The sequence below is a fragment of the Pseudorasbora parva genome, chromosome 19, assembly GCF_024679245.1.
Source record: "Pseudorasbora parva isolate DD20220531a chromosome 19, ASM2467924v1, whole genome shotgun sequence".
Classification (NCBI taxonomy): domain Eukaryota; kingdom Metazoa; phylum Chordata; class Actinopteri; order Cypriniformes; family Gobionidae; genus Pseudorasbora; species Pseudorasbora parva.
The window spans coordinates 4070113-4095595 of NC_090190.1; the positions used below are offsets into that span (position 1 = coordinate 4070113).

At 39.0% G+C, this 25483-nt stretch overlaps 2 protein-coding genes across 2 annotated transcripts; both read right to left on the reverse strand.

Annotated features, from left to right (window-relative positions):
* Positions 1 to 1216: 1216 nt before the first annotated feature.
* On the reverse strand, positions 1217 to 23671 carry LOC137048327 (naked cuticle-like protein 3). Its single transcript, XM_067426451.1, has 10 exons — positions 23425 to 23671; positions 23325 to 23351; positions 23192 to 23244; positions 14166 to 14214; positions 13916 to 14028; positions 11182 to 11277; positions 10978 to 11101; positions 10779 to 10866; positions 2493 to 2617; positions 1217 to 1897 (listed from the first exon to the last, which is right to left on the reverse strand). Exons 1-10 carry the CDS (start codon positions 23447 to 23449, stop codon positions 1494 to 1496), a joined length of 1104 nt encoding a protein of 367 aa, XP_067282552.1. The 5' UTR covers positions 23450 to 23671; the 3' UTR covers positions 1217 to 1493.
* LOC137048357 (uncharacterized) lies at positions 3636 to 10326 on the reverse strand. Its single transcript, XM_067426493.1, has 3 exons — positions 10260 to 10326; positions 3886 to 10103; positions 3636 to 3729 (listed from the first exon to the last, which is right to left on the reverse strand). Exon 2 carries the CDS (start codon positions 9924 to 9926, stop codon positions 4104 to 4106), a length of 5823 nt encoding a protein of 1940 aa, XP_067282594.1. The 5' UTR covers positions 9927 to 10103; positions 10260 to 10326; the 3' UTR covers positions 3636 to 3729; positions 3886 to 4103.
* Positions 23672 to 25483: the final 1812 nt, after the last annotated feature.

The window sequence follows — 25483 nt, forward strand, 5'->3', positions numbered from 1 at the left end:
CTAATATTTATGGGAGGGTGACTAACCTTGTTACTGCATCAAATGGGTCCTCTGGGGTCTTTTGTGTGATGTCATATGCTGTCACATGGTTTTCTTAAAGGAACATTGCATAAAATTGCATTTTTATGTCGGTCGCCCTCCCTGACATTTGGAGAAGTCAATTTTTCGGACAAAAGTTTTTTAAGTATTAAAATAGTTTTGAAATAGGACTGATACACCATTTTCCCTCATTTATAATGACTTTAACATAAAATCATGCCAAACTATTCAATTAAGAATTTTAATGACAAAATTAACCTTTTTATTGCAGTTTTGTTCTCTGGTTGCAGGTTCGGACGGTCGCACCGCCTGACATTTTTGGTCTTTCAAACACCAAAACTCAAAAACATCAATTGAATTTCAATAAAATAAAAAAGGTTTCTTATAAAGGAGATATTGTAGATCAGTTTGATATATGACATGTATTTATTAAAATTATGTTTAGAAAAATAAATCATTTGGACACAAAAAATACATGTCATGTCATTGACCCATGTATGTATGTTTGTGTATGTATGTATACATATGCATGCATGTTTGTGTATGTATGTATGTATGTATGTATGCATGCATGTATGTATGTATGTATGTATGTATGTATGTATGCATGCATGTTTTTGTATGTATGTATGTATGTATGTATGTTTGTGTATGTATGTATGCATGCATGTATGTATATGTATGTATGTATGCATGTTTGTCTATGTATGCATGCATGCATGTATGTGTATGTATGTATGTTTTTTGTTTATGTATTAATGTATTTATGTATTAATTTCTATGTAAAGCACTTTGAATTGCCATTGGGTATGAAATGTGCTATACAAATAAACTTGCCTTGCCTTATGTATGCATGCATGTATGCATGTATGTATGCATGTTTGTGTGTGTATCTATGTATGTATGCATGTGTGTATGTATGCATGTGTGTATGTATGCATGTTTGTGTATGTATGCATGTATGCATGCATGTATGTATGTATGTATGCATGTATGCATGCATGCATGTATGCATGCATGCATGTATGCATGCATGTATGTATACGTATGTATGTATGCATGTTTGTGTATGTATGTATGTATGTAAGCATGCATGTTTGTGTATGTACGTATGTATGTTTGCGTATGTACGTATGTATGTGCATGTTTGTGTATGTATGTATGTATGTATGCATGTTTGTGTGTGTATGTATGTATATATAGCAGTTTTTGCAACCGGCCACATTGAGGAATACTGGTCATAACCACAAGAGGGCGCTGCAAACCAACACTGATTCTTTTCTTCTGTTTGAGTCACAAATCGTATGCGCAGGTGCGGTTCTCGTTTCTAAAAAGTGGTTCGGTCCCTTTTATTGTAGAAATGTTAAAGCTCTGTCTGTCTGGCCGATTAACCACCTGCATCTTTGATTTTACAGTATAAATAACACTGCCCATGAGAGTTTGCACTCAGACATTCAGGAGGTTTTCAGAACTCTTACGCAGGGGTGGTGGTGATGGTGGTGGTGATGGTGATGCTCATGGTGATGATGGTGTTCATGTCTTTGAGGAACGGGCTGTACCTCTCTGTCATGGTTGCTTCGGGATGGGGATGCAGTTTCACGGGCTCTGGCACGGATGCGTTTTCTGGAGCTGTGCAGCAGAGGTTGCTGATGGGACGGGTGGCACCAGGTCATACGCTGACCCTGATGGAGCTTGCTGGGTTTGGTTGTGGCTCCACTATAACCGACAGACTTGCTGCGGCTGCGGACTAACCTGAGGGAAGGAATGGATTTCTCCACAGGACTGCAGGTTTCGGCTTGAGAGCGACGATGATGGCCACGCGCCGGGCCGTCCTGAGGCTGCTCCTCAGCAGATGTTTCTGAGAAGAATAAATTAAATTTAAGAAACATCTAGTCTTCTATGAGCAGTTTAGGACCAAACCTGGCCTTCATAAAACTGCTTTTAGTTAGTTAGTTAGTTAGTTATTTTTATGTATCCCCGTAAGGAAAGTACATCTGCAGCATACTCACACAGACATTTAAAATTTCATATTGGCATATACAAACATAAAAATAAATATAGATTGATATAAGATTTAAAAATCAGATAAAACGAAATAAAATGATATGACGAGATGGCCATGAATTAACATTAGAAGATGAATTAAAAAACTTAATTGCTTGGGGAATAAAAGATAGTTTGAACCTATTTTTTGTACATCTGGGAACACAATACTGTCGTCTAGAGGGCAGAAGATCTAAAGCATAATGTAAAGGATGCCTCTTATCATGCACAATAATGTTGGCTTTATTCAGCACTCTCTCTTTGTATATGCTCTCTATACTTGTCAGTGTGATTCCCAACAGTTTACTTGACAATGTCACTACCTTCTGTAATGATTTCTTGATTTCCGGCAAGATGTGTGTCATAAAGGCATGTGGCGATTGCTTAAAGGATAAATGTGAAGCTATCACCTTCAAATCGAGAGGCGTAGCTCTCAATTCCAGCCAGATCCAGATAGTGGTTCCTACGCTCTGTGTTTTCATCCACGGAGTAATGCTTCTTCTCCACAACACCTGAATGAGCCGAGTTCAGTCCTCTGACAGAAGAAAATCACAGAATATAAATTATACAATATTATATCATGGTATCGGTAACAATGTTGTTATTTGTAACTAAAACTATTAAAATTGTTAATTAAAACAAAAGTTAACTTTCAGTTGTTTCCTTGGCAAAGAATTTGAAACTGAAATAAAAATAAAAGCACAAAACAAACCAAACTTAAATTAAAATAGTTTATAAAAAATATAAACTGTGTGTATATATATATATATACACATACATACACACACATATATATATATATACACATACATTATACATACACACACACATATATATATACATACATACATACACACACATATATATATATATATACACACACACACATACATACATACACACATACATACATACATACATACATATATATACTTTTTAGATGTTGTTTGGGGATCAGTCTATTGCGGCCAGGCGGATGGAAGTGATCTAGTATGTTGTTGTGTCTTGCTGTAACGTCACTTATTTGTGTTTTGTTTTATATTGTAGTGATTGTTTGTATGAAACTTTTAATTAAGTGCTTTATCATACTATTTGTGAAGCACCTTGGGCAACATCTGTTGTATTATGTGTGCTATATAAATAAATAAATAAAAATGGGAAGAAAAAAATGTATATATATACATATACACACACACACACACATACACATATATATATATATATATATATTTGTTCCAATGGAAAATTAACTAATATTTAAATAAATAACAAATAATGAATATAATAATACTGGTTGGTAATTATAATTTTATTCCATTTTGTTACAATTTTGTTCCACAGGGTCAATAATTTATATTATAATAATTTTGTTCCACTGGAAAAATAACTAATATTTATAAAAATACAAAAAGGTAAATAAAGAAAAAGAGAAAAGATAAACTTGTTTTTTAATTATTTTATAATTATATTATATCTATATCTATATCTATATCTATCTATATATATATATGTGCTGTCCTCACTGCAGTATAGCAACTGCAGCTATACAGCCAGCTAACTCTGATACAAAATGACGAAAAGTCGTAGTGAGCGATTTCTTGCTGTTTACTGTGGCTTTCAACATCATCTTACATGACAGAGTGAAAACTGTAACAAAGGAAAAAAGTTTGAATGTTTTAACAAATCTTGTCTAATGAAATATATCCATATCTGCATGTATATAAACACTGTAACTATGTTTGGTCTTTTCTTTTAAACATTATTGTAACATCAACTTATTAACATAATGAATTTTGTACTTACGACATTGCTTCTAGCGCTAACAACAGATGGATTGCATGTACACGCATACTGTCAACTTCCTTCTTTTCTTACAGGAAATAACCTTTAACCCCGAACTCCAGATCTACATCATATCAGAATAAAAGTCCTGAACATTTTGCCTTAATGGCAACACACTCCCCGCCTGACATCTGTGAGGTCACTATCCTCAAGTTATGTATTAACTAAACATATGAACCTCATCCTTTACTCAGAAGCAAAACAAGTTCTGTCACTGGTCTAAGGCATTTTTTTGAATGTCCTTGATCCGCGGTCTTCAATTCCACCTTACGGACTTTCCCGTCTTCTCCAGGAATAACCTTTGTGATTATTGCCATAGGCCAGTTGTTGCGGACAACTAGGTTGTCTTTGAGGAGGACGACATCTCCTTCCTGCAGATTTTGGTGGGACTTGGTCCATTTCTTCCGGCCTTGTAAAGTTGACAAGTACGCTTGTCTCCAACGGCGCCAGAACATGTTGGACAAGGCTTGCACTTGTCTCCACTGCTTGGTTAAGAGGTCTCTGTCCATAAAGTCTCCTGGAGGAGGTGGAGTACCGACTTTCATAGTTAATAACATAGATGGTGTGAGAATGAATGGGTCCTCTGGATCATTTGAAACTGGAACCAGAGGCCTTGCATTCATAATTGCTGTCACCTCCGCCATCAGCGTGCACAAGACTTCATGAGTCAGACGAGTGCCATTTTCAAGAAGCAGTGACTCCAGGATCCTTCGAGCTACTCCAATGAGACGTTCCCATGAACCACCCATGTGCGAAGCATGTGGTGGGTTAAACACCCAGGAGCATCCTTGTTGGTGTAGGTACCTCTGCACAACGGTGTCTGGTTTGTCTGCGCTCATCCCAAGTTCTCTGCAGGCCCCTATGAAATTCGTGCCACAATCTGACCGTAGTTGTTTGGCTGGTCCTCTTATGGCGAAGAAACGCCTTAAGGCATTGATACAGCTCGAAGTGTCCATTGAGGCAATCACCTCAATGTGAACCGCCCTGGAGCTCATACAACAGAATAATATGGCCCACCTCTTGCTCTCAGGCTGAACTCCTCTTGTACGTCTGGTAGTGATGTGCCATGGACCAAAGACATCTAGCCCCACATACGTGAAGGGAGGGCAGGCCTTGAGACGCTCTGGTGGCAAATCCGCCATTAACTGCTCCTGCATCCGTCCTCTGAGTCTACGACAGGTCACGCACTTGTGAAGAGTTGAGTTAATGAGCCTTTTACCACCCAAAATCCATAGTCCTGCAGCTCTCACTGCGCCTTCTGTTAAATGGCGGCCTTGATGTTTTACTAGGCTATGATGATGCCTGACGAGCAGCAAGGAAACATGGTTGTCTTTTGGGAGAATTACAGGGTTCTTTTGATCAATCTCTACATCTGCGTTTTTCAGGCGACCCCCGATACAGATGAGGCCATTCTGCAAAATAGGGTTGAGACGACGTAGACAGCTGTTTATAGGAATTGGTTTGTCTCTTTCTAGAGCCTCAAATTCCTTTCCAAATGCTTTTCTCTGTACGGCTCTAATGATGACTTCTCTGGCTTGGGAAAGCTCATCCAGAGAGCGAGGCAGCTCACATTTATGCCATCCTCTACACTTGCCCATCATGTTAGGGTACTTGTAAGATCTTGCCACATGAATTAAGAGTGCTACAGCTCGCTGGAGAATGTTGAAGGTGGAGAACCTTCCAAATCGCTCTATGCTGAGACCTTTTTTGTGTAGTTGTGTGGCATAACCCTTCACATCCGGACGAATTTCCGCATCCAATTCTGGCGAGACTAAACTGAACGACTGAATAGGTTCTGGTTGTGTGGAAAGCTTACGCAGAAAGGTAGGTCCATTGAACCACATTGTTTGTGTGAGACGTGATGCTGGAACAGACCTTGACGCAATGTCAGCCGGATTGTCCCCTGTGCGTACGTAGTGCCACTGTTCAGGATTTGTGGTCTGTCGAATACGCTGGACTCGATTGTGGACATACACATAAAACCGTCTGGATTGGTTATGAATGTATCCAAGAACCACTCTGCTATCGGTATAGAACTTGATGGAATCTAGCTTCAAGTCCAGTTCATCCTGAATCAGTTCGGCCACTTCCACAGCCAAAACCGCAGCACATAGTTCAAGTCTCGGTATGGTTGGCTCTGACTGAGGAGTGAGCTTAGACTTTCCCATGACAAATCCAATGTCAACATTGTCTTCTTGGATGATCCTCAAATAGGCTACAGCCCCAATGGCCATAGTAGAGGCATCACAGAAAACACAGAGTTCCGTCCGTTCGGCCTTGGTTAACGAGAGACCAGTGTACATCCTTGAAATATGGAAGTGCTTCAGCTCTTGAAGTGAGTTTCGCCAAGCCTTCCACTTGCCTAATTTCTCTTCAGGTAATGGAGTGTCCCATTCTGAAGCCTCAGAATTCAGCTCTCGGAGAAAAGCCCTGCCTTGAATTACAACAGGAGCCAAAAAGCCCAAGGGATCAAAAATACTGTTCACCATGGAGAGAACTCCACGACGAGTAAACGGCTTTCCCTCAATGGAAACAGAGAAGGTGAATGTATCCGTAGCTACCTCCCACAGGAGGCCTAAGCTGCGTTGGATGGCCGCCTCTTTCGCACAGAGGTCTACCTCTCTTCCCTCTGCCACACAGTCCTCACTTGGGAAAGCTGCCAAAACAGCCGGACTATTCGATGCAAACTTATGGAGCCTGATGTTAGACTCAGCAAGTGACGCCTGAGTCCTACGCAGCAAGTCAATGGCTTCAGCATCAGTAGGGACAGAACAAAGACCATCATCAACATAAAAATGTCGCTCGACAAAGTTAACGGTGTCTTGTCCATATGCTTGTGCACCGTCTCTGACAGCCCTTCTAAGCCCATAAATTGCTACTGCTGGGGACGGGCTGTTCCCAAACACATGGACTTTCATCCTGTAGTCTACGACTTCACTTGTTACATCATTGTTCTTGAACCATAAGAACCTCAAATAGTTCCTGTGTTTCTCTTCTACGAGAAAGCAGTAAAACATCTGCCTTATGTCTGCCATAACAGCTACCTTTTCCTTTCGGAACCGCATAAGTACTCCCAGAAGAGAGTTATTAAGATCGGGCCCAGTCAATAGTACATTGTTTAAGGAGATTCCGGAGTGTTGGGCACTCGCATCAAACACCACCCTGAGTTGACCCGGCTTCTGTGGGTGAAATACTGCAAAGCTTGTTAAGTACCAACACTCTTCATCTTCCTTTAGTCCTGGTGCCAACTCAGCATGATCATTTTCCAGTAGTTTACCCATGAATGCCACATATTGCTTTTGCATCTCCGGCTTTCTTCTCAAGTTGCGCTGAAGTGATTCAAATCGTTTGAGTGCTTGGCTGCGGTTGTTAGGCAACCGTTCTCTAAGCTGCTTGAACGGTAGTGGAGCGACCCAACTGTTTGAATCATTTCTGTAGACTTCTTTGTCCATTATGTTCAAGAAAGTCTCATCCTCAATTGATGGTGCTAGCTTGTTGTCCTGTTCAGTGCGATCGAATACATTTTTACCCAGATTGTCTTTAGCTCTGTTAAGCCCCAAAACACTCTTCCTGGGCTCTTTGCCGTGAAGTTCATCACTGACATGCATAAAGCTTGTGCACGGTTGGAGGAGCGAAGGCCGTTGACGATCAAGCACTACCGTCCTGTACGTGCTGACATTTGGCTTGTGCGAATTTCCAAGGCAGACCTCACCAACCAACACCCAACCTAGGTCAAGACGTTGAGCAAAAGGGGCGTTGGGAGGGCCATTCACCTGTTCCCTTACCTTGTGCACTCTAATTACGTCTCTACCCAGCAGCAGCAGGATCTCTGCAGTGGGGTCCAACTTAGGTATGTGTTCTGCTACTTTGACGAGGTGAGGTTGATGAAGAGCAGCATTCGGCGTGGGAATTTCAGCCCGGTTGTCAGGTAAGTCATTACATTCAATAAGTGGGGGAAGAGGGATTGTCACTTTCCCATCAAGTGCTTTGACCACAAAATCTTCAGCCTTTCTGCCAAATGTTTCCCCCGTGCCGGAACACGTTCTCAGTAAGTAAGGATATGGCTTACTCTGAATGTTGAAAAGATCGAAGAAACTGAACGTTGCCAATGACCGGTTGCTTTGGTCATCTAAAACGATGTATGCCTTGATGGCTTTATCTGGACAGCCCTTGTGATACACCTTTGCTAGGCATATCTTGGAGCATGACCTCCCAACTTGTTCTGCCCCACATACTTCAGTACAGCTTGAGATGATGACTTCCCTACTGTCATTGCCCTCTTCTCCCTCCCCGCCATTCATTGACGAAATTACAGGAGCCGTGGACTGTGATGGAGGGCCCGGATGCATTGCTGAGACATGATTGGTGCTGTCACACTCGGAACATTTCACTACTACAGTGCAGTCCTTCGCCACATGACTATTTGAGCCACAGCATTTAAAGCAGAATCCTCTCTCTTTCAGAAAAGCTTTCCTGACTTGAAGGTCTTTGGCTCTAAAGGCTTTGCACTTCTTCAATGGATGTGGCTTTGCATGTATAGGGCAGCTCTTATTTGGATCAATGGAAGTGCTTGACTCTGCTGGGGAGACATTGGTCTTATGAACTGCAATGGGGTTCTTGGTGCTTTTGAGATAGGGACTTTCAACCTTTACAGAAGATCCACTAGCATTTGAATAGACGAAACTTGGATCATTCCTTTTCTTAGCCTCATAGCAGATGACTCTGGTAAAGAACTCAAATGGGGGAAACCGTCCTCCATTTTCTTCTTTAAACCTTGAACCCGCAGAGATCCATTTTTCTTGAAGTCCATAAGGCAGTTTGGTTACTATAGGTTCAATGCCTCGAGCAGTATCCAGGTAGGACAAACCTGGAGAGTAGCCGTCTTCCTTAGCACACTGCACTTCCATCAGCAGATCTGCTAACTCCCTTAACTTCCCATTTTCTTTCGCCGAAACCTTAGGGAACTTATCGAGTCGCATGAAGAGGGCTTTTTCCACCACCTCTGGTGCTGCGTAGCATTCCTGAAGACGTTCCCAGGCTTTTCTGTGTGCTATGTCTGGACTCGCTACATGCACTGAACGCAGGCGCTTCACTTGGTTGCTGGATTCTTTGCCAAGCCATCGAGTCATTAAGTCTAACTCCTCAGTCGCAGTGAGAGCCAGCCCTTGTGTGGCATTTTTATATGAAGACTGCCAAGCGCGATAATTCTCCGGTTTGTCGTCAAACTCATACAAGCTTGCGCTCACCAGGTCACGTCGAGCTAAATATTGCGCAAGATGTTCAGTAGCAGACACGCACTGGTCTGGTTTTAGTTGGGGGTAATAGCACGGAGCAGAAATATTCAAGTTAGTATGAAACTTCTTCGAATCAACTTGAGGATCCTCTCTGTCTGTTAAAGTCTTACCATATGACAGTTTGACTGCCGGTGGAACATAAGCGCCGTCTAGACCGTCCTCCAATAAATTCACATTTCCTATGATATTATCCTGACGTACTTCATGTGAAGGAACATGGTCCTGCCGGTATGGAGAGAAGGGGTTATTCGGACTGAAATTAAGAACGCCATCCGCAACAGGCTGAAAAGTCTGAGCGCAATCCTCAGTAAGCGCCCGCCTTGCGGAGCTAGTCAGGTCAAAATGCGCTTGGACGTATTCGCTTGTCCGTTCCATTTTATCTTCTCCTGAAGCACTCGTTTCGTCCAACAGAATACACTTCGCAATTGTATCAGCCGATTCCCAAACGGCTGCTTCAGCTTCGGCAGCCGCCGCTTCACGACACATCGCGAGTGTTTCAAGCTCAGTCTCTCTTTTTACTTTCTCCAACTGTGATTCAGCTTCTTTAGCTGCCTTTTCTATTTTTGCTTTAGCCTCTCTTTCTGCATATTCAGCGCGTACTTTAGCAGCTGCTGCTTTAGCCCGTGCACGGATCACTGCAGTGCTTGATGACACAGACGAGTGAGAACTTCCACCAGCTACAGAAGACTTAGTACGTTTCCCTTCCATCTTGTCACGATGTTCAACACTAACTCAGTGTCTTTTCACTGTGCTGTCCTCACTGCAGTATAGCAACTGCAGCTATACAGCCAGCTAACTCTGATACAAAATGACGAAAAGTCGTAGTGAGCGATTTCTTGCTGTTTACTGTGGCTTTCAACATCATCTTACATGACAGAGTGAAAACTGTAACAAAGGAAAAAAGTTTGAATGTTTTAACAAATCTTGTCTAATGAAATATATCCATATCTGCATGTATATAAACACTGTAACTATGTTTGGTCTTTTCTTTTAAACATTATTGTAACATCAACTTATTAACATAATGAATTTTGTACTTACGACATTGCTTCTAGCGCTAACAACAGATGGATTGCATGTACACGCATACTGTCAACTTCCTTCTTTTCTTACAGGAAATAACCTTTAACCCCGAACTCCAGATCTACATCATATCAGAATAAAAGTCCTGAACATTTTGCCTTAATGGCAACACAATAAATATATATATATATATATATATATATATATATATTATATATATATATATATATATATATATATATATATATATATATATATATATATATATATATATATATATATATATATCTATATCTATATATATATATATATATATATATATATATATATATAAATACTAAAATAATACAGTTAGTTACAATAATTGTATTATATTTTGTTATAATTTTGTTCCACTGGGTAATTCATTTACATAATAATAATTTTATTTCACTGGTAAATAATTCTAATTTTGTTCAACTAAATACATAATGAATTTCCTGCATCAACATTTTTTCAAGAATAACTCATTCATATAGCAAAGACTATAAAATGGACCTGGTTTGAGAAGGATGGCTCTCTACACACCGCACTGCCTCCTCCGTTTCATCGCGCTCATTCAGAGACTGCATCCCAACATCCCCACCTCCAGAGAGACCAAAGGTAAAAAGCTAAAGTTGCATTATATCATGTATATTTAATCAAAGTAGGCATCCACCAAACAGAGCAGCCAATCAGATGAAGGTTCAGTCTTCACCTTTTCTGCAGGTTACCGGAGTGAGACTCAGCTTCACACGCAGGCTTGAGCCATTACTGAGCACGAGCTGTTTGACTGACGCCTCCACCGCCTCATAGATCGTCTGCATCAAGCTCAACATATTCTGCAACAATCACAACCAGAGAAACTCACCAATAGATAAATGATTTATCACTGTAATGATAAGGCAGATCTGAGCTTTACCTCTCTGGTTATTTTCCCATTGCCGTCCAAATCATACAACATAATCATCAACTCTTGACGATTTTCATCCAGGACAGACACATTACTCTCTCTATCCTAATATCAAGAGTACAAGAATGGCAAAGAAATGATGCATTAAAGGACAGTAAAGACTTTTACATTGTTACAAAAAGATTTCTGTTTCAAATAAATGCTGTTACTTTGATGAACTTTCTATGAATCAAAGAATCCCGGGGAGAGCAGGGTGTACATTTCTCAAACACACACACACACAGACACACAGACACACAGACACACACACAGACACACAGACACACACACACACACACACACACACACACACACACACACACACACACACACACACACACACTTTAGCACTGACAATAATCATTAATGATTCTTAAATATTAAATACTCATATCAGAATGATTTCTGAAGGGTCATGTGACAAGACTGAAGAAAAATGATACTGAAAATTCAGCTTTGATCAAAAGAATGGATCAATTCTGAATGGATATTTGGACTATAGAAGGTAAGAATGAAACCTTTTCGGGATCCAACAGGCCAATTTCACACTTCCAGGTTTTTGGCAATAGTGATAGCCAAGCCTAGTAAGAACCAGTTCAGGAAACAAAGTCTATGCAAAATGAATGTCATGAAAATATTTGAACGGTCTTGGTGAATTATTGGTGAGACTACAAAGTGCTAATTAAGAGCTAAATTCAAGAAATAATTTGAAGTGTGCATCTTCGCACTCAATGTGCTGTAAAAACAGTTTTTCATTATGTGATGGGGAAATCATTGGCTTGTGTATTAAAACCACGATATTATATCCCTGCATTTTTTATATTTGGAGTTTAGTTTTTATAAACACATTTTATAAATGATAAATGCTCATCGAACGGTGATGAATGAACACACATGACAGCTGGTAAATTCGAGCACGGTCTGAATAGCCGTAAGAAAGATACAAACAAGTAGGCTTCAAATTAAATTTAGTCGCAGATTATATAACAGCAACTTGGAAATCAGACAAAACAGAAAAGGTGAGAAGCGATTTTTGAGAAAAGCACATTAATCTAATAGCCACAGACGCATACTGGCCATACTAACACCGCATCGTATCATACTGCACGTTTGGCAGCAATGCGGGTTTACAGGGTTAAAAACAGCGCTAATCCTGCTCCGGAGAAACACTTCATAACCCTGGGTAAAAAGTGTGAAACGTTCCTTTACCCAGGGTTAAAAGCAGGGTTTAGCACAAAGATAACCCAGGGTTAAAGGGTTACTTCAGCGATTATCATATGGCTTTGTATCATTAGAAACCCGGGAGTATATTCGAATGATTGTCCACTCAGGCATTGATGTAAACAGTGCAGCCAGCAGAGCAAAGTAAGTCTTTCAATTTCTCAAACTAATTCCTATGAAAGTTAAGCTTTCAAAGGCATGAAATGAAAATGCACTGTGAATCTATGCCGCGAGTGTGATCGCGTTTACCTCAGCTCTCATTAGGAGCTCATCCCTGATTGTCAATATATCGGACTCCTCCAGCGTTTTGGGCTGTGAGACTCCCTCGGTGGCCAGAGGTGGACAGTAACTAAGTACATTTACTTGAGTACTGTACTTAAGTACACTTTTTGAGTATCTGTACTTTACTTGAGTATTATTTTTTTCTGGAAACTTATGACTTTTACTTCTCTACATTTGAAAGACAAATATCGTACTTTTAACTCCACTACATTTCTATCTAGGTCAAAAGTTGTTTCTGTAGCAGCTCTGAAAGTCGGTGGATGATTTTTTTCCTTCTTAAAGAGGTTTTTGTTATTGTTGCAGATAGTCTATCAGGAATCACTCTTAGTCATATACATTTCCCCAACTTTTTTTGAACACTGATCAGTTCATAGCAAAATGGAAGAAGACAGTTCCTCTGCAGAGTGTGTGCACCCATAGCCATACTTTGAAAGTATGTTTCAGTTTAAAACAAAAACAAGATTAGTTTAGTTGGCATACACTTGATACATGTCTTATAAAATACTAAAAATATATAAATGTTTGGGAGAAAGAGAAGAGTAAAGTTGGGAGAATATCAGATGTGTATCAGTGTATTGGATCCGTGCATTTGGCCTTAAATGAGCTTAACTTAGTCGTATGCTAGTATGTCAGATGGAGCATCACTGAATGGCTCAAACCATGATGACAGTGTGCATTTATACAACAATAATAAAATAATGCATTGGCATAAAAAAGGAATTTTACTTTGATACTTAAGTACTTTTGAAAACAAATACTTCTGTACTTTTACTTGATAAAAATCTGTTTTTACAACTTTCACTTGTAACAGAGTAATATTTGACCAGTAGTACTTTTCTGTTCTCTAACTGAACTGATTTTATGAAAATGAACACGGCCGTGGTGGGAAAGTGAAAGTGATTCAGTAATCTAGTAGTGGTGGCTTTAGGAGTGGCCTCGTAGAGCAGTGAAGCATTCTGGGAATTGTTGTCTTTCATCCCCATGAGACAAAAATACATTTTCTGTCTTTTCTCAGTCTAGAAAGCACCAAATTAAAAAATAATTTCACATTTATACTACATTAATGACCCAGTTTAAATACAGATTCATCTTCCCAGCGCTGAAGTACTCCTTTAAGTGCAGTGTGAAAAGCCCTTATGATGTTAGGTTATCAAACCTGATATTCATTGTATATGTAGTTTTCTGAATGGCAGACACTTACATCACTCTTCCCGTTTCTCCTCAGTGAATCTTTGAGTGGATTCTGTCTTCCGTTTTCAGGGGAAGAAAGCAAAGATTTGGGATTTTCCACAACTCTCTCTGGTGGCAGTGTTACTACAAATAACAAATAATGTTAACCGATCTTACAAAGACTGAGAAGAAAAAAAAAGACAGATTAGTCATTATAATATTACTTTGCTTCAAACAGAGACACCGTTTGTGAACGAGTTTTCTTTCAAAGCTCGACTTACCTTGCAGAGCACAGTAATGATGTACTTTTGGATCTCTACCACACAGATCCTAAAGTTAAACAGGCAAAACATATCATAAAACTTTGGACATCCAAAGAAAACAACAGACTGCAGTGCAGTGAAAGATAAACTCACAGATGATATTAGAAAGCTCATGCTAGTGTCTGTGGAGGGGGAACATCTGTAGGATGATAGATATACGAGCCAGTTTTGTGTATAATTTGTTTAGGAAACCTGTTTTTGAGCTGGAAAACCATGCAGCCCCCATATTGAATTCACCAGGAACAAGAGGGGGAAGAAAAAAAAATCACTTCATTCTTTGCACTCCTGTGGTCTTGAGCACAATTGTTTCCAGACACATTGCACTGCTGCTTTCTGAGAGGACGTAAATTGACAAAACAGCTCAACATCATCTGTAGTCCTTCCTGCCATAGCTCTGTCCCTCGTACACAACTGCACGTGTGTGCGCTGAACAAATCTGACCATCAACTGCTTGTGCCATATTCCAAGTTTTGCATTTAAAGTTGCATTTTTAATTAAACGTTAAAGGGACAGTTAAACCAAAAAGGAAAAATCTTCCATTAATTACACACCCTTATTTCGATCTTTCATTCATCTTTTTGATTAAATCTGAGTTCTGTCTCTCCATTGACAGTTGCACAACTATCACTGACACCTCAAAAAGTTCATAAAGAGATTGTAAAACTAATCCATACGAATTGAGCAGTTTACTCCAAATTTCCTGAAGAGACTCAATCACTTACAGTGATCAGACTGAATTTAGGCTTTTATTTACATATAAATATTCATCAACTCGCACATCAGTTTTGGTAAACAGAAGCTCAAGCATGTTCACATGATGTGCAAGAGCCAATGAGGTTCATTCTCATGTTACGCATCACGTTTGAGCTTCGGCAAGAACCAATGAGGTTCATTCTATTCTCATGTCTACTTGAGTGCGAGTAATTAATGACAGATTTTTAATTTTTGGTGAACTAAACTAACCCTTTAAGCAAGTTTCTTTGAGCCATTCCCACGAGATGGGAACGCAAATGATAATTTCCTAGAAAATTACAGCCATGTGCTTTATTATATTCAAAGAATCCCTACAACAATCTATATATTTACAGAATATTACCCATCACCCATGAATGTTTTTACAATTTGAATTAAATAAATCCATAACAGATATTCTGTTGCACTTTTAATAATGAACTTAGTAGAATATCATATTTAACATTGCATTAAAGACTGTGAATGCATTGTTCATATTACGAACAGCACATGGCATTCATGTCTATTTTTCACAAAGATGATAGAGTCGGCAACTGTGAATAAGAACAGAACTCCCTCTCAGACAGGGCATGATGTCGACACGGTGTTACTCATGGCAGCTTTGACATCACCCGCAACTATAAAACCAGATATTAACTCAAACTCATGAAGTGTAACACACAGTGTGCTAATTCAAGACCAGATGTGAAGCGCACAGGGCTCTCCACAAACTACCTCTTATGAGCCAGAAAACCATGAATCTGGAGAAAACATCTTAAGAACATGCCAATAAAAGAAAATCAGCCAATACAAGACTATTCAAATATTAGGGATGAGCCAATATTAAAATTCTGACCAAGAAGCAGATCATTATTTTCATGTTATTGCCACAAAAAAAAACTTTCTACAAAAAATATAAACTGAATGAACTAAAAACAACAAAAACAAGATGATGGTTTTAGATGCAACAGCTAAACGTTATAAAATGTATACAGTATGAAAAATAGATATTCATTTTGAGATTTGCTTAAGATTTATTAGAGTAAATCATTATTAAATGATGAGTATTTTAAAAGATTACTTTTAAGCGCGTTAGATGGCATCAATGGTAAATATATTTATTTCAAAAATTAAGGAAATGAGCAGTAACAAATAAAAATCTAATACTGGCTGATATTCATTGTAAAAATGTAGTTGTATTTTAGTTACTATACAGTGAAAAACTTTATATGGTTTAACATTGTTAAACCATACAGTCAAAATTATGGGGTTTGCAAATAAAAATTGTAGAAATATGATTTATAATATAATTTATGATTAAAAAAATACTAAAAATGCATTTCCAGAAGTCTTTGCTTGACAAAAAAAAATTCTCATCTTTGTTGCTGTGTTACTTTTTTTTTTTTGTTCCAAAATACACAGGCTCTAATATGTCATCCATGTACATGAAATATCAGCAGATAACGATATGGCACTGATATATTGTGCATCCATAAAATATATAATTTTTTTCCATCTGTCTACTAAATCTCATCTTTTGCATGCAAAACACATACAAAGCAATCCCTCTGCATCACACTATAGAAAGCAGAACCTGCAGTCTGAAGAACAAAACTCGGAGAAGAGCGATGAGTGATCTATCAGTCCGCCAATGATTTGTCCCATCATCACGGCCAAGCCTCTGCACGCTCTGCCTGCTGGAGTGCGTTTGATGTGGGCTCAGATTACCAGCTCAGAAGGGTTTTTTCCTGCCCTGAGCCGGGTGTCACTGGGCCAGACACCCCCTAACCCAACTCCTGTTCCTCTTCACCACCCACTCACACTGCTGTCTGTGCCTCTCATGAACAGTACCTGACTTTGTTTCCTCTCACTTCCTGTCACCAAACACCTGGATGGAACCCTATTACATGGTGAGAGAGAGAAACAGCACGCCGTACGATAGTCAGTGAGCCGAGGTGGTTTGGAGTATATGACCACAGCTCAAGGGCCTACACTCTTAGAAGAAAAGCTTCTATATAGAGCCTCAAAGGGTTAATTCACCCAAAAATTAAAATTCTGTCATTAATTACTCACCCTCATGTCGTTCGACACCCGTCAGACCTCCGTTCATCTTCACACACAGATGAAGATATTAGTGTTGAAATCCGATGGCTCAGAAAGGCCTTCATTGACACCAATGTCATTTCCTCTCTCAAGACCCATAAAGGCACTAAAGACGTCGTTACAAAGCCCATCTCACTACAGCGGCTCTACAATCATTTTATGATGAGACGAGAATAGTTTTTGTGCCCCAAAAAAATAAATAACGACTTATATAGTGATGGACCGAATTCAAAACGTTTCGAACGGTAATTAATCAGCGTATCGATTCATGATACGGATTGGGTGTCAAACGCCAAACTGTTGAAATCATGTGACATAGGCGATTTGAATAATGAACCAATACACTGATTCATTACGTTCGACGCTTTGTTTTGAAATCGGCCCATCACTATATAAGTCATTATTTTTGTCATACATTTTTTTGCACACAAACTATTCTCGTGTCTTCATAAAATGATTGTAGAGCCGCTGTAGTGAGATGGGCTTTGTAACGACGTCTTTAGTGCCTTTATGGGTCTTGTAGAGAGGAAATGACATTGGTGTCAAGGAAGGCCTTTCTGAGCCATCGGATTTCAACACTAATATCTTCATCTGTGTGTGAAGATGAACGGAGGTCTGACGGGTGTCCAACGACATTAGGGTGAGTAATTATTGACAGGATTTTCATTTTTAGGTGAACTAACCCTTTAACTCTTTTTCCGCCATAGACAAGTTTTTCCGGCAATCCTCTTTTGCACTGCAATGCGGTAGGGGGCGCTGTTAAGCATCCTCTAAAAAGTACAGCATCTCTCGATCCAAAAAGAAGCAAATATCTGCATAAACCATAAGCAGTGGATAGAAGCTGTATGAGACTATATGCAAGACATTTCTCCTTTTTTAGAAACTTTTTGACAAAGTGTTCTTTAAAATTGAGTCAAGAACCCTAGAGTCTAAAAAGAACCCTATTGAACCTTTTATTCTTAAGAGTGTAGAATATTTACACCATTGGTTACAAACTGTTGAGGCTGAACGTGATTGATTTAATCTGTCATGGTCTAGGAATAAACTCAAAAGCAATTCAGCGTCACTAAGCTTTCCCTGTTTAGATGGGCAATCATTCAAGACAGAACTGCATAATGGCTTACAGTTGTAGCATTCTTCTCTTACCCAAACTTGACAAGCTATAAAAACATCTCTAGACTAATATCAAGCTTATACTATTGCAGGCATGTCTAGGCAAACTAGCTGATGATAGATGCTGATCTGATTAAAGGGGTGGTTGATTATGATTTGACTTTTTTAACTTTAGTGTAATGTTGCTGTCTGAGCATAAACAACATCCGCAAAGTTACGAAGCTCGAAGTTCAAAGCAAAGGGAGATATTTTATTTTACTGAAATCCCTTTTTAAGGACTACAATGAGCTTATTCAAGGGTTAGCCCCCCAGAATATTTTGTTGCATGAATATACAACAATTCATCAAAATAAAGAAAAGACCCTGTGATTTTAAGCATTATTCTAGCTTCATGCATTCCTTTTTTATCAACACATGAATTTGGGCAAGTTTCATAAAAAAAGCTAATTTGAGCAAAAAGCTCAAAGACTACATCTGGATAGGATTCAGAACGATAATCAAACACAGATGGAGTCCATCAACACTCCTAAAGCTTGACAGTCCTGTAGCTCATCCTGGGTCGACATTTCATTCAGTAACATTAGGCCGTTTTGATTTATATGCTGTTTATTGATAATCACATTATTTTACATAAGCATCTGCTTATATATGATATCTCTTGTTTCTGCCTCTTCTTCACATGTGTTTTAATGTGGATATTCAGTACTCTTTCAGAAGATGCGTAATAGTGCCCCCTACAGTAACAGTGAAAACACCAGAAATTTCCATCAATGGCGGGGAAAGAGTTAAACGACTAAAACTTCCTTTGAGGGTTTTACTGATCCAACCAACAAATTGAGTGTTGGTACTAAACAGACTGAGGAAATAATACTCAAAGTTCATTAAAATGATTTCCAACGTAACGGTCATCCCATGCACCCTATTCTAAAGAGACACGGATCACTGCCTCCAGCACACGCTCCCTTCCTTATGTCCTTTGAAGTGGGACAGCGAAGAAAAAGGGTGAAAGAAAGGATTCTTCCTGCCTCTCCAAGAACACACAGACTCCTTTGAGTCCTCTGAAACCAAGACCTCAGTGCCCCAGGCATTATGACCCCCAGTGTCGGATCCTGCCATGAAAGAACAGTCCTAATTAGACTGGAGACAGAACGAGTACACATGTCCTTAGTAATGTCAAAAATTGATTCAATGTGAACACATTCTGTGCGTAAAACTAAAATTAACGAGATTTGGACTACTGATGCCAATGAATTGGAAGTCTCAAATTTGAGACTATTTTGTTTAATGTACCATAGATATGAACAAAACACTTTCATCAGGAATCTGATTTGTTACTACAACATCTAGCAAAGCCAATGCAAGTGACAACAGACCTCCGTAACGGTACATGCCATATTCAATTTTATGAGTATAATGCTGTGAGCAATAGACTTAAGGCCTGTTCACATCAAGGACGATAACTATAACGATACATAGTCCTTTAAAAAAGGTTCACACCACAGTTATAACAACACAGAGAAAAATCATTGGAATAACTTTCAGAATTATTTTTTTCCAGCTGATGAATGATAAAAACATTGACATCCAATCAGAATCCACCGTGCTTTAAGAGCTCAAGCATTTAAATAAACAAGCTTAGAATAAACAGAACAATATTGTGCATTGGTGTGAACGCTAATATAGTTATAAATATAGTTATCGTTCATGGTGGGAACAGGGCATGAGTCTTTACAATGGCAAGCACTGCAGAAAAATCGCATGTAAATTTCAAAACTCATTAACATGTAATTTATGTGTTTCAAAACAACTTTCGGAAATGTTCTAGGGTGCTTTTCACTACTGAACATTTTTTGGAAATGCGTTTTGGCAGCTGAACTATCTATATAATCTGAAACACCTCGACTGTAGCGTTACAGTTTTCTTCCAGGAAACGAACACATCACAATCCTCATTTGAATAATTCCCAAAAGGTATACACTAAATAAAAGGGTGTGGCCTGGTTCAGTTATTTAGTAGTGTGTTGAATCGCAGTTATGGTAAAGGGGTAGCCTAGAAATCTAGACGCACCCTAGCGGCAGCAAATTTAATTTGCCCGCAAGTGTCGTCTAGGAACTCTCAATACACGTCTGAGCTGTATTCCTCAGAATCTGGACGGCCCAATCACATCATGTATAGAGTCGGTGGGCGGGGCCATAATGACGACGGCCGAGTTGCGTTTGTGTGCTTCTGGTAAACACAGAAACTGGCGAACGGCGCCAGCTCTTTCGAATCAGCTTTGACCGCGACTCTGGAAGACTCGGAGTTTAGCCGACCGGATACGGCGAATGTTTAATCTGTCAGCGAGCTCCGTTTCACCTTCGCTGCTCTGGTTGGTGTAGCGCTATCCTATCGCGTGCAGAGGGAGTTTGAAAGACAACCGTTTATCCCGCCCCTCGGATTGCGCCCTGTCTATGGTCAGTTTCCAGACCAAACATCTTGATGTGGGTCTGGCTTGTCAGGCTAGTAAAGGGGCAGGACATTTCCCAAACACACTAGATAGGGGTGTGGAAATGAATGGTTTCATCGCGATGTGGACAATTCTGCATCGATGCAGTAATAGACCATAATTACTGTTTCAGTTTACACTCAGTCCACTGACGCTACTGATGTTTCTCTGACGTTATTTGTTGAATACGCGCTTCCTGTGCTAGCATAAAATGGCGGAGGGAGGTAAAATACAAAAAGAGGTTAAAAACTACATGACAGTTTCATGCACTTTTAGTAGCCTACACAACTGTGTTCAGACTTCAATTGTGTTTAATTTTTGCTATACTCAGGAAGTGTTCTTTCTTGGAGCAGATAAAATAAAAAGGGAGTTCATATGCCTGACTGCTTGTATTCATTGACAAACACATAGCCATGTGCAGTAATAGTGAAAATTGAGGATGCAATGAATCGTGACAGTAACCGAATCAGGAGACCTGTGACAATTTACACACCTAACACTCGAAGTGCTTGACCAATCACAACACAATGGTCCAGCCGACCAATTTACATATCTTCCTTCAGCTGCTACAGATACCCTGCATTGATAATTGATTTATCAAACCATTTTAAACACTGCTCTTTTCTTATCTACGTCATCATCAAGCATCTCCAAGTAGGTGGGTCTATACCTCTTTGAAATAAATACACAGAAAATACATTACTCTAGAAAACCATTCATCTTACTGTAACACCAAACACTGTCTTGCCTTGGTCCTAACCACTAACCCTGATCTCTGAATTAGACGTTTGATGCACACAGCATCACAACAATCTAAGGCCTTGAGCTGAACCACTCATCTACATTTTGTTCGCAGCAGCCTTCATCATTGTACTCCTCCCATCAACTACACCTCCAACCACTTCCCCCCATTTTCCCATCACAGCCTCCCTCTGTTTTCAAAACTAATAACAGATGTGTGGTGGGGCTGCGCTCAAAGACCCTGCTGTTCTGGCTGCCGGCCATATGCATTTCACACAGTGATGAAGTCTCCAGGCTCCGCTGAGAGAATGAGAGCAAAGGAAAAAGAAGGAAGAGACCCAAAACCATTTAAATACAATGCTGAGAAGTGCAGTGTAGTGCGGAGAGGACCGTTCAGTGCATGCCTGCATTCAAAAACTCAACTGCTGGTCGAAAATATGAAAAAAATCAAGATGATTTATGATGATTTGTATTGATGGCATTTACATTTCTTCAGTTCTAACAGTGGAAACTAGCTATATGCAAATGTTCAGTTCTCAGGAAATCGAACCCATGACTTGATGCTGCAAGCACTATGTTCTACTCACACAATTTGCACCCTTATATCATTCAATACCAGTCAAAAGGTTGGAAACATTAAGGTTTTTAAAAATGTTTTTTAAAGTGGACTCTTAAACTCACCAAGGCTGCATTTATTTGATCACAAATACAGTAAAAAGAGTAATATTGTGAAATATATTACAATTAAAATGGACTGCTTTCTGTTGTAATATATTTCAAAATGTAATTTATTCCTTGAATTTTTAGCATCATTACTTCAGTCTTCTGTCACGTGATCCTAAATAAATCATTCTAATATAATTTCTTCTTTTATTAATGTTAAAAACATGTTTGAGACGCTATTTAATTTTATTTTGCCAAAGCCATTTAAAAGTTTAGGGTAATTAAGATGTTTTTTTAATTAATACTTTTATGTGGCAAAGGCACATTAAATTGATTTTAAAAAAGACAGTAAAGACATGAAATTTTGCGACAATTTTTTTTTTTGCATAAAAAATGAATAAATGCTGTTCTTTTTTCTGTTGCAGTTTCCACAACAAACAAATTAAGCAGCACAACTGTTTTCAGTATTATAATAATCAGAAAAGTTTCTTTAGCAGCAAATCCTCATAGTAGAATGATTTCTGAAGGATCATGTGACACTGAAAACTGGAGGAATGATGCTGAAAATTCAGCTTTGATCACAAGAATAAATAAAAATTTACAATATATTACAACAGAAAGGACTCAATTTAAATTAAGAATATTTCACAGTATTGCTGTTTTTGGTCAAATGAATGCAGGATTGGAGAGATTTAGAGACTACTTTCAAAAACATTAATGTTTCCAAACATTTGACCAATACTGTGTATCTAAAAACACTACTTCAGAGGTATCAGGTCATGCAAATAAAAATAAACAAAGTGCTGATTACCAATGTAAGAGTTACATTTCATTAGTACATTCTGTACATTGTACAGCAACATTGTTTGTTTATTAATAAGCTGCATCACAATACATAATGTTAAATAGGGAAGTAGCCTATTTCATGTGCATTACAATACGAATACAGTGTAGATTAATACCTTACATGATCTAAGTTATACCCGTCGTAATGTTTTATAATGGTTTAATAAAAGCTGTGATAAAGAGCTACCAATGGGAGTTGTACTCATCAACCAATCAACACTTAAAGAGTTTAACATAAACATGCACTTATAGTGTTGTACATTCATCTTTCCCTAACATTAAGAATGAATTATACCTTTACCTGCTTGTTTCTGTCCACTTCACCGACACACTCGAGCTCTTTGAAAGCATCTCCTATTGCAACACAAACGTCCATTTAATAACCTTTTTTATGCAATAGCTACATGGCAGAAATAATGAAGATACACACTTACCCTCTGGATTTTCTCTCCCCTTACATGCTGAGAAAAAATAAAACAAGCATTAGGTTGCTTGATATTCAGCGTCTGGCATGTTATTCCTAAAGTGTCTTACCATGTTTCGATTGCAGTTTCCCCATGTTGACTCCTCTTGTGGAATAAACTAACGAGTTGTCATTTCAGGAATAACTGTGACATCTGTGGCATAAATGGAGTGGGGCAGGACGAGCATGTCTCCAGTGAAGTCTGTCCATGTTACAGAGCTGAAGTTTGAGAAAATCTTCAGAGATCTGCTGAACGCGCGGTCCTCGTGGAAGAAGGTCAACTCTCCCTCCCACATCACAGCCTTCAGTTTGAGCATAATTTCTTCATTGGACAGCCTAGTAAGATTTGCATGAGAATCCTTATCCAAGCCCTTTGACTGTCTTCCTAAACACGAGGCTTAACTAACGTTACCTTCTCGGTTACTGAGAGATTCGCTTTGATTTCAATATTAACCGACGGCCGATTGTTTTTCAGATTGAACACAACATTAACGTTTCTAACCAAATGTTTATTTAGTATTGAGATACCTCCATCCAATATCATTTCATAGCACGATTTCGGTATTAGAGGGGGAAAGTGAACTTTAAAAAAACCCCAGCTGCAATGCATTTCACCAATCAAATCATCACATAGCCATTATTATATTGTAGCGCCCCCTGGTGATGAAATACAACAAGATGTCACGAAATATTAAAGGGATAGTTCACCCAAAAATGAAAATTGTCGTCATTTACTCGCCCTCATGTTGTTCCAAACCTGTATGAGTTTCTTTCTTCTGCTGAACACAAAATAAGATATTTGGGAAAATGTTTGGAACCAAGCAGATAGACCAACCATTCACTACACTCTAAAAAATGCTGGGTTGTTTTAACCCAATGTTGGGTCAAATATGGACTAACCCAGCAATTGGGTTGTTTTAACCCAGCGGTGGGGTAAATATTTGCTTAAGACAACCCAATTGCTGGGTTAGTCCATATTTGACCCAACATTGGGTTGTTTTTTAGCCAAAATTTTTTTTAGAGTGTACCATAGTAGGGGAAAATATGGATTTAGAAATCCCATGATTTGCTATCCAGGATCACCTGATCCATCTTACTTTTATGCCACTTTTTTGATTGGATCAGTGTGATCCAAATACCAAATTTCAGGGTTACCAAATCCAGTTTACCAGGGTTAAAAAAAAATCACAACTGAATCCACCCTTATGATGGTATCAGGATAATCCTGTTTTTTTTTTTTTTTTGGATCAAATAGATCCCAAACTGAGTTCAAAGTTTTGAAAAACCCAAAGGGCAGGTTTGATCCAGATCAAATGTAAGATTACATGCTCTGATCTTAGTTCGGAATCCCTCTTTTTCTTTTGAAAAACCCAATTCCAAGATTTGATCCAATCCGTAATCCGAAATCCCACTGGATCACTTTTGAAAAACTGGGCCCAGAGGATTAAAATCATGAGATTCTGACCACTGCAGCACTGACCACATAACCAAAAGATACACTGAACCCCTCAAACTCAGTTTTCAAGATTAAAATTGATATGATTGATCTGAAATGCTGTGATGTTAAACAAGTTATTTAGAAATTATACAGTTCATATTTAACTTTTATGAAATTTACAAAAGTTGGGAAGTCAGGAAGAGACATGGATCTTTCAAGGTGTTAGTTTGCATTTTTTTTTTTTTATTTAAACAAAGAAACGAGCAGATGTTTAAAGATGAAGAGATAAGATGCTTTAGTGTTCAAGCAGGAAACTTTTTTTCTCGTCGTTCCTCCTCCTGTATTATCTTCACTTTTCTTTTGCACCCTTCCTGGACATTCACATTGTTGGGACTGTCAGGAGAGGTATGGCCTTATTGTGGCCTCAGTCTCCCATTTCACTGGGATCCTCTTCTTCAAATCCCTGGATCTCCTCAACGTCACTCACCCACGCGTCCTCCTGCTCCTCGCTGTCCTCCTCCAACCAAGCAACCATCCTTCTTGGTTTCATTTCAGCCTCCGGCATTCGGGGGCGTTCGGGCTTGATTAAGTCACCGGCCCGGTAGGTCTTCCCGGTGTATTCCACATACTCATTCTCCTCATCCTCTATGTCAACCAGCATGAGTTGTGAAGACGGATTAAACGGGGAAGAA

Excerpts from the sequence above, each read along its gene's own strand:
- LOC137048327 (XM_067426451.1), bottom strand. The coding sequence starts at position 23,449 with ATGGGGAAACTGCAATCGAAACATG. Across the intron at positions 23,352-23,424 it reads GAAACTGCAATCGAAACATG|CATGTAAGGGGAGAGAAAAT; the intron begins GTAAGACACTTT and ends ATTTTTTCTCAG. Across the intron at positions 14,215-23,191 it reads AAGTGGACAGAAACAAGCAG|GATCTGTGTGGTAGAGATCC; the intron begins GTAAAGGTATAA and ends GTTTAACTTTAG.
- LOC137048357 (XM_067426493.1), bottom strand. The coding sequence starts at position 9,926 with ATGGAAGGGAAACGTACTAAGTCTTCTGTAGCTGGTGGAAGTTCTCAC.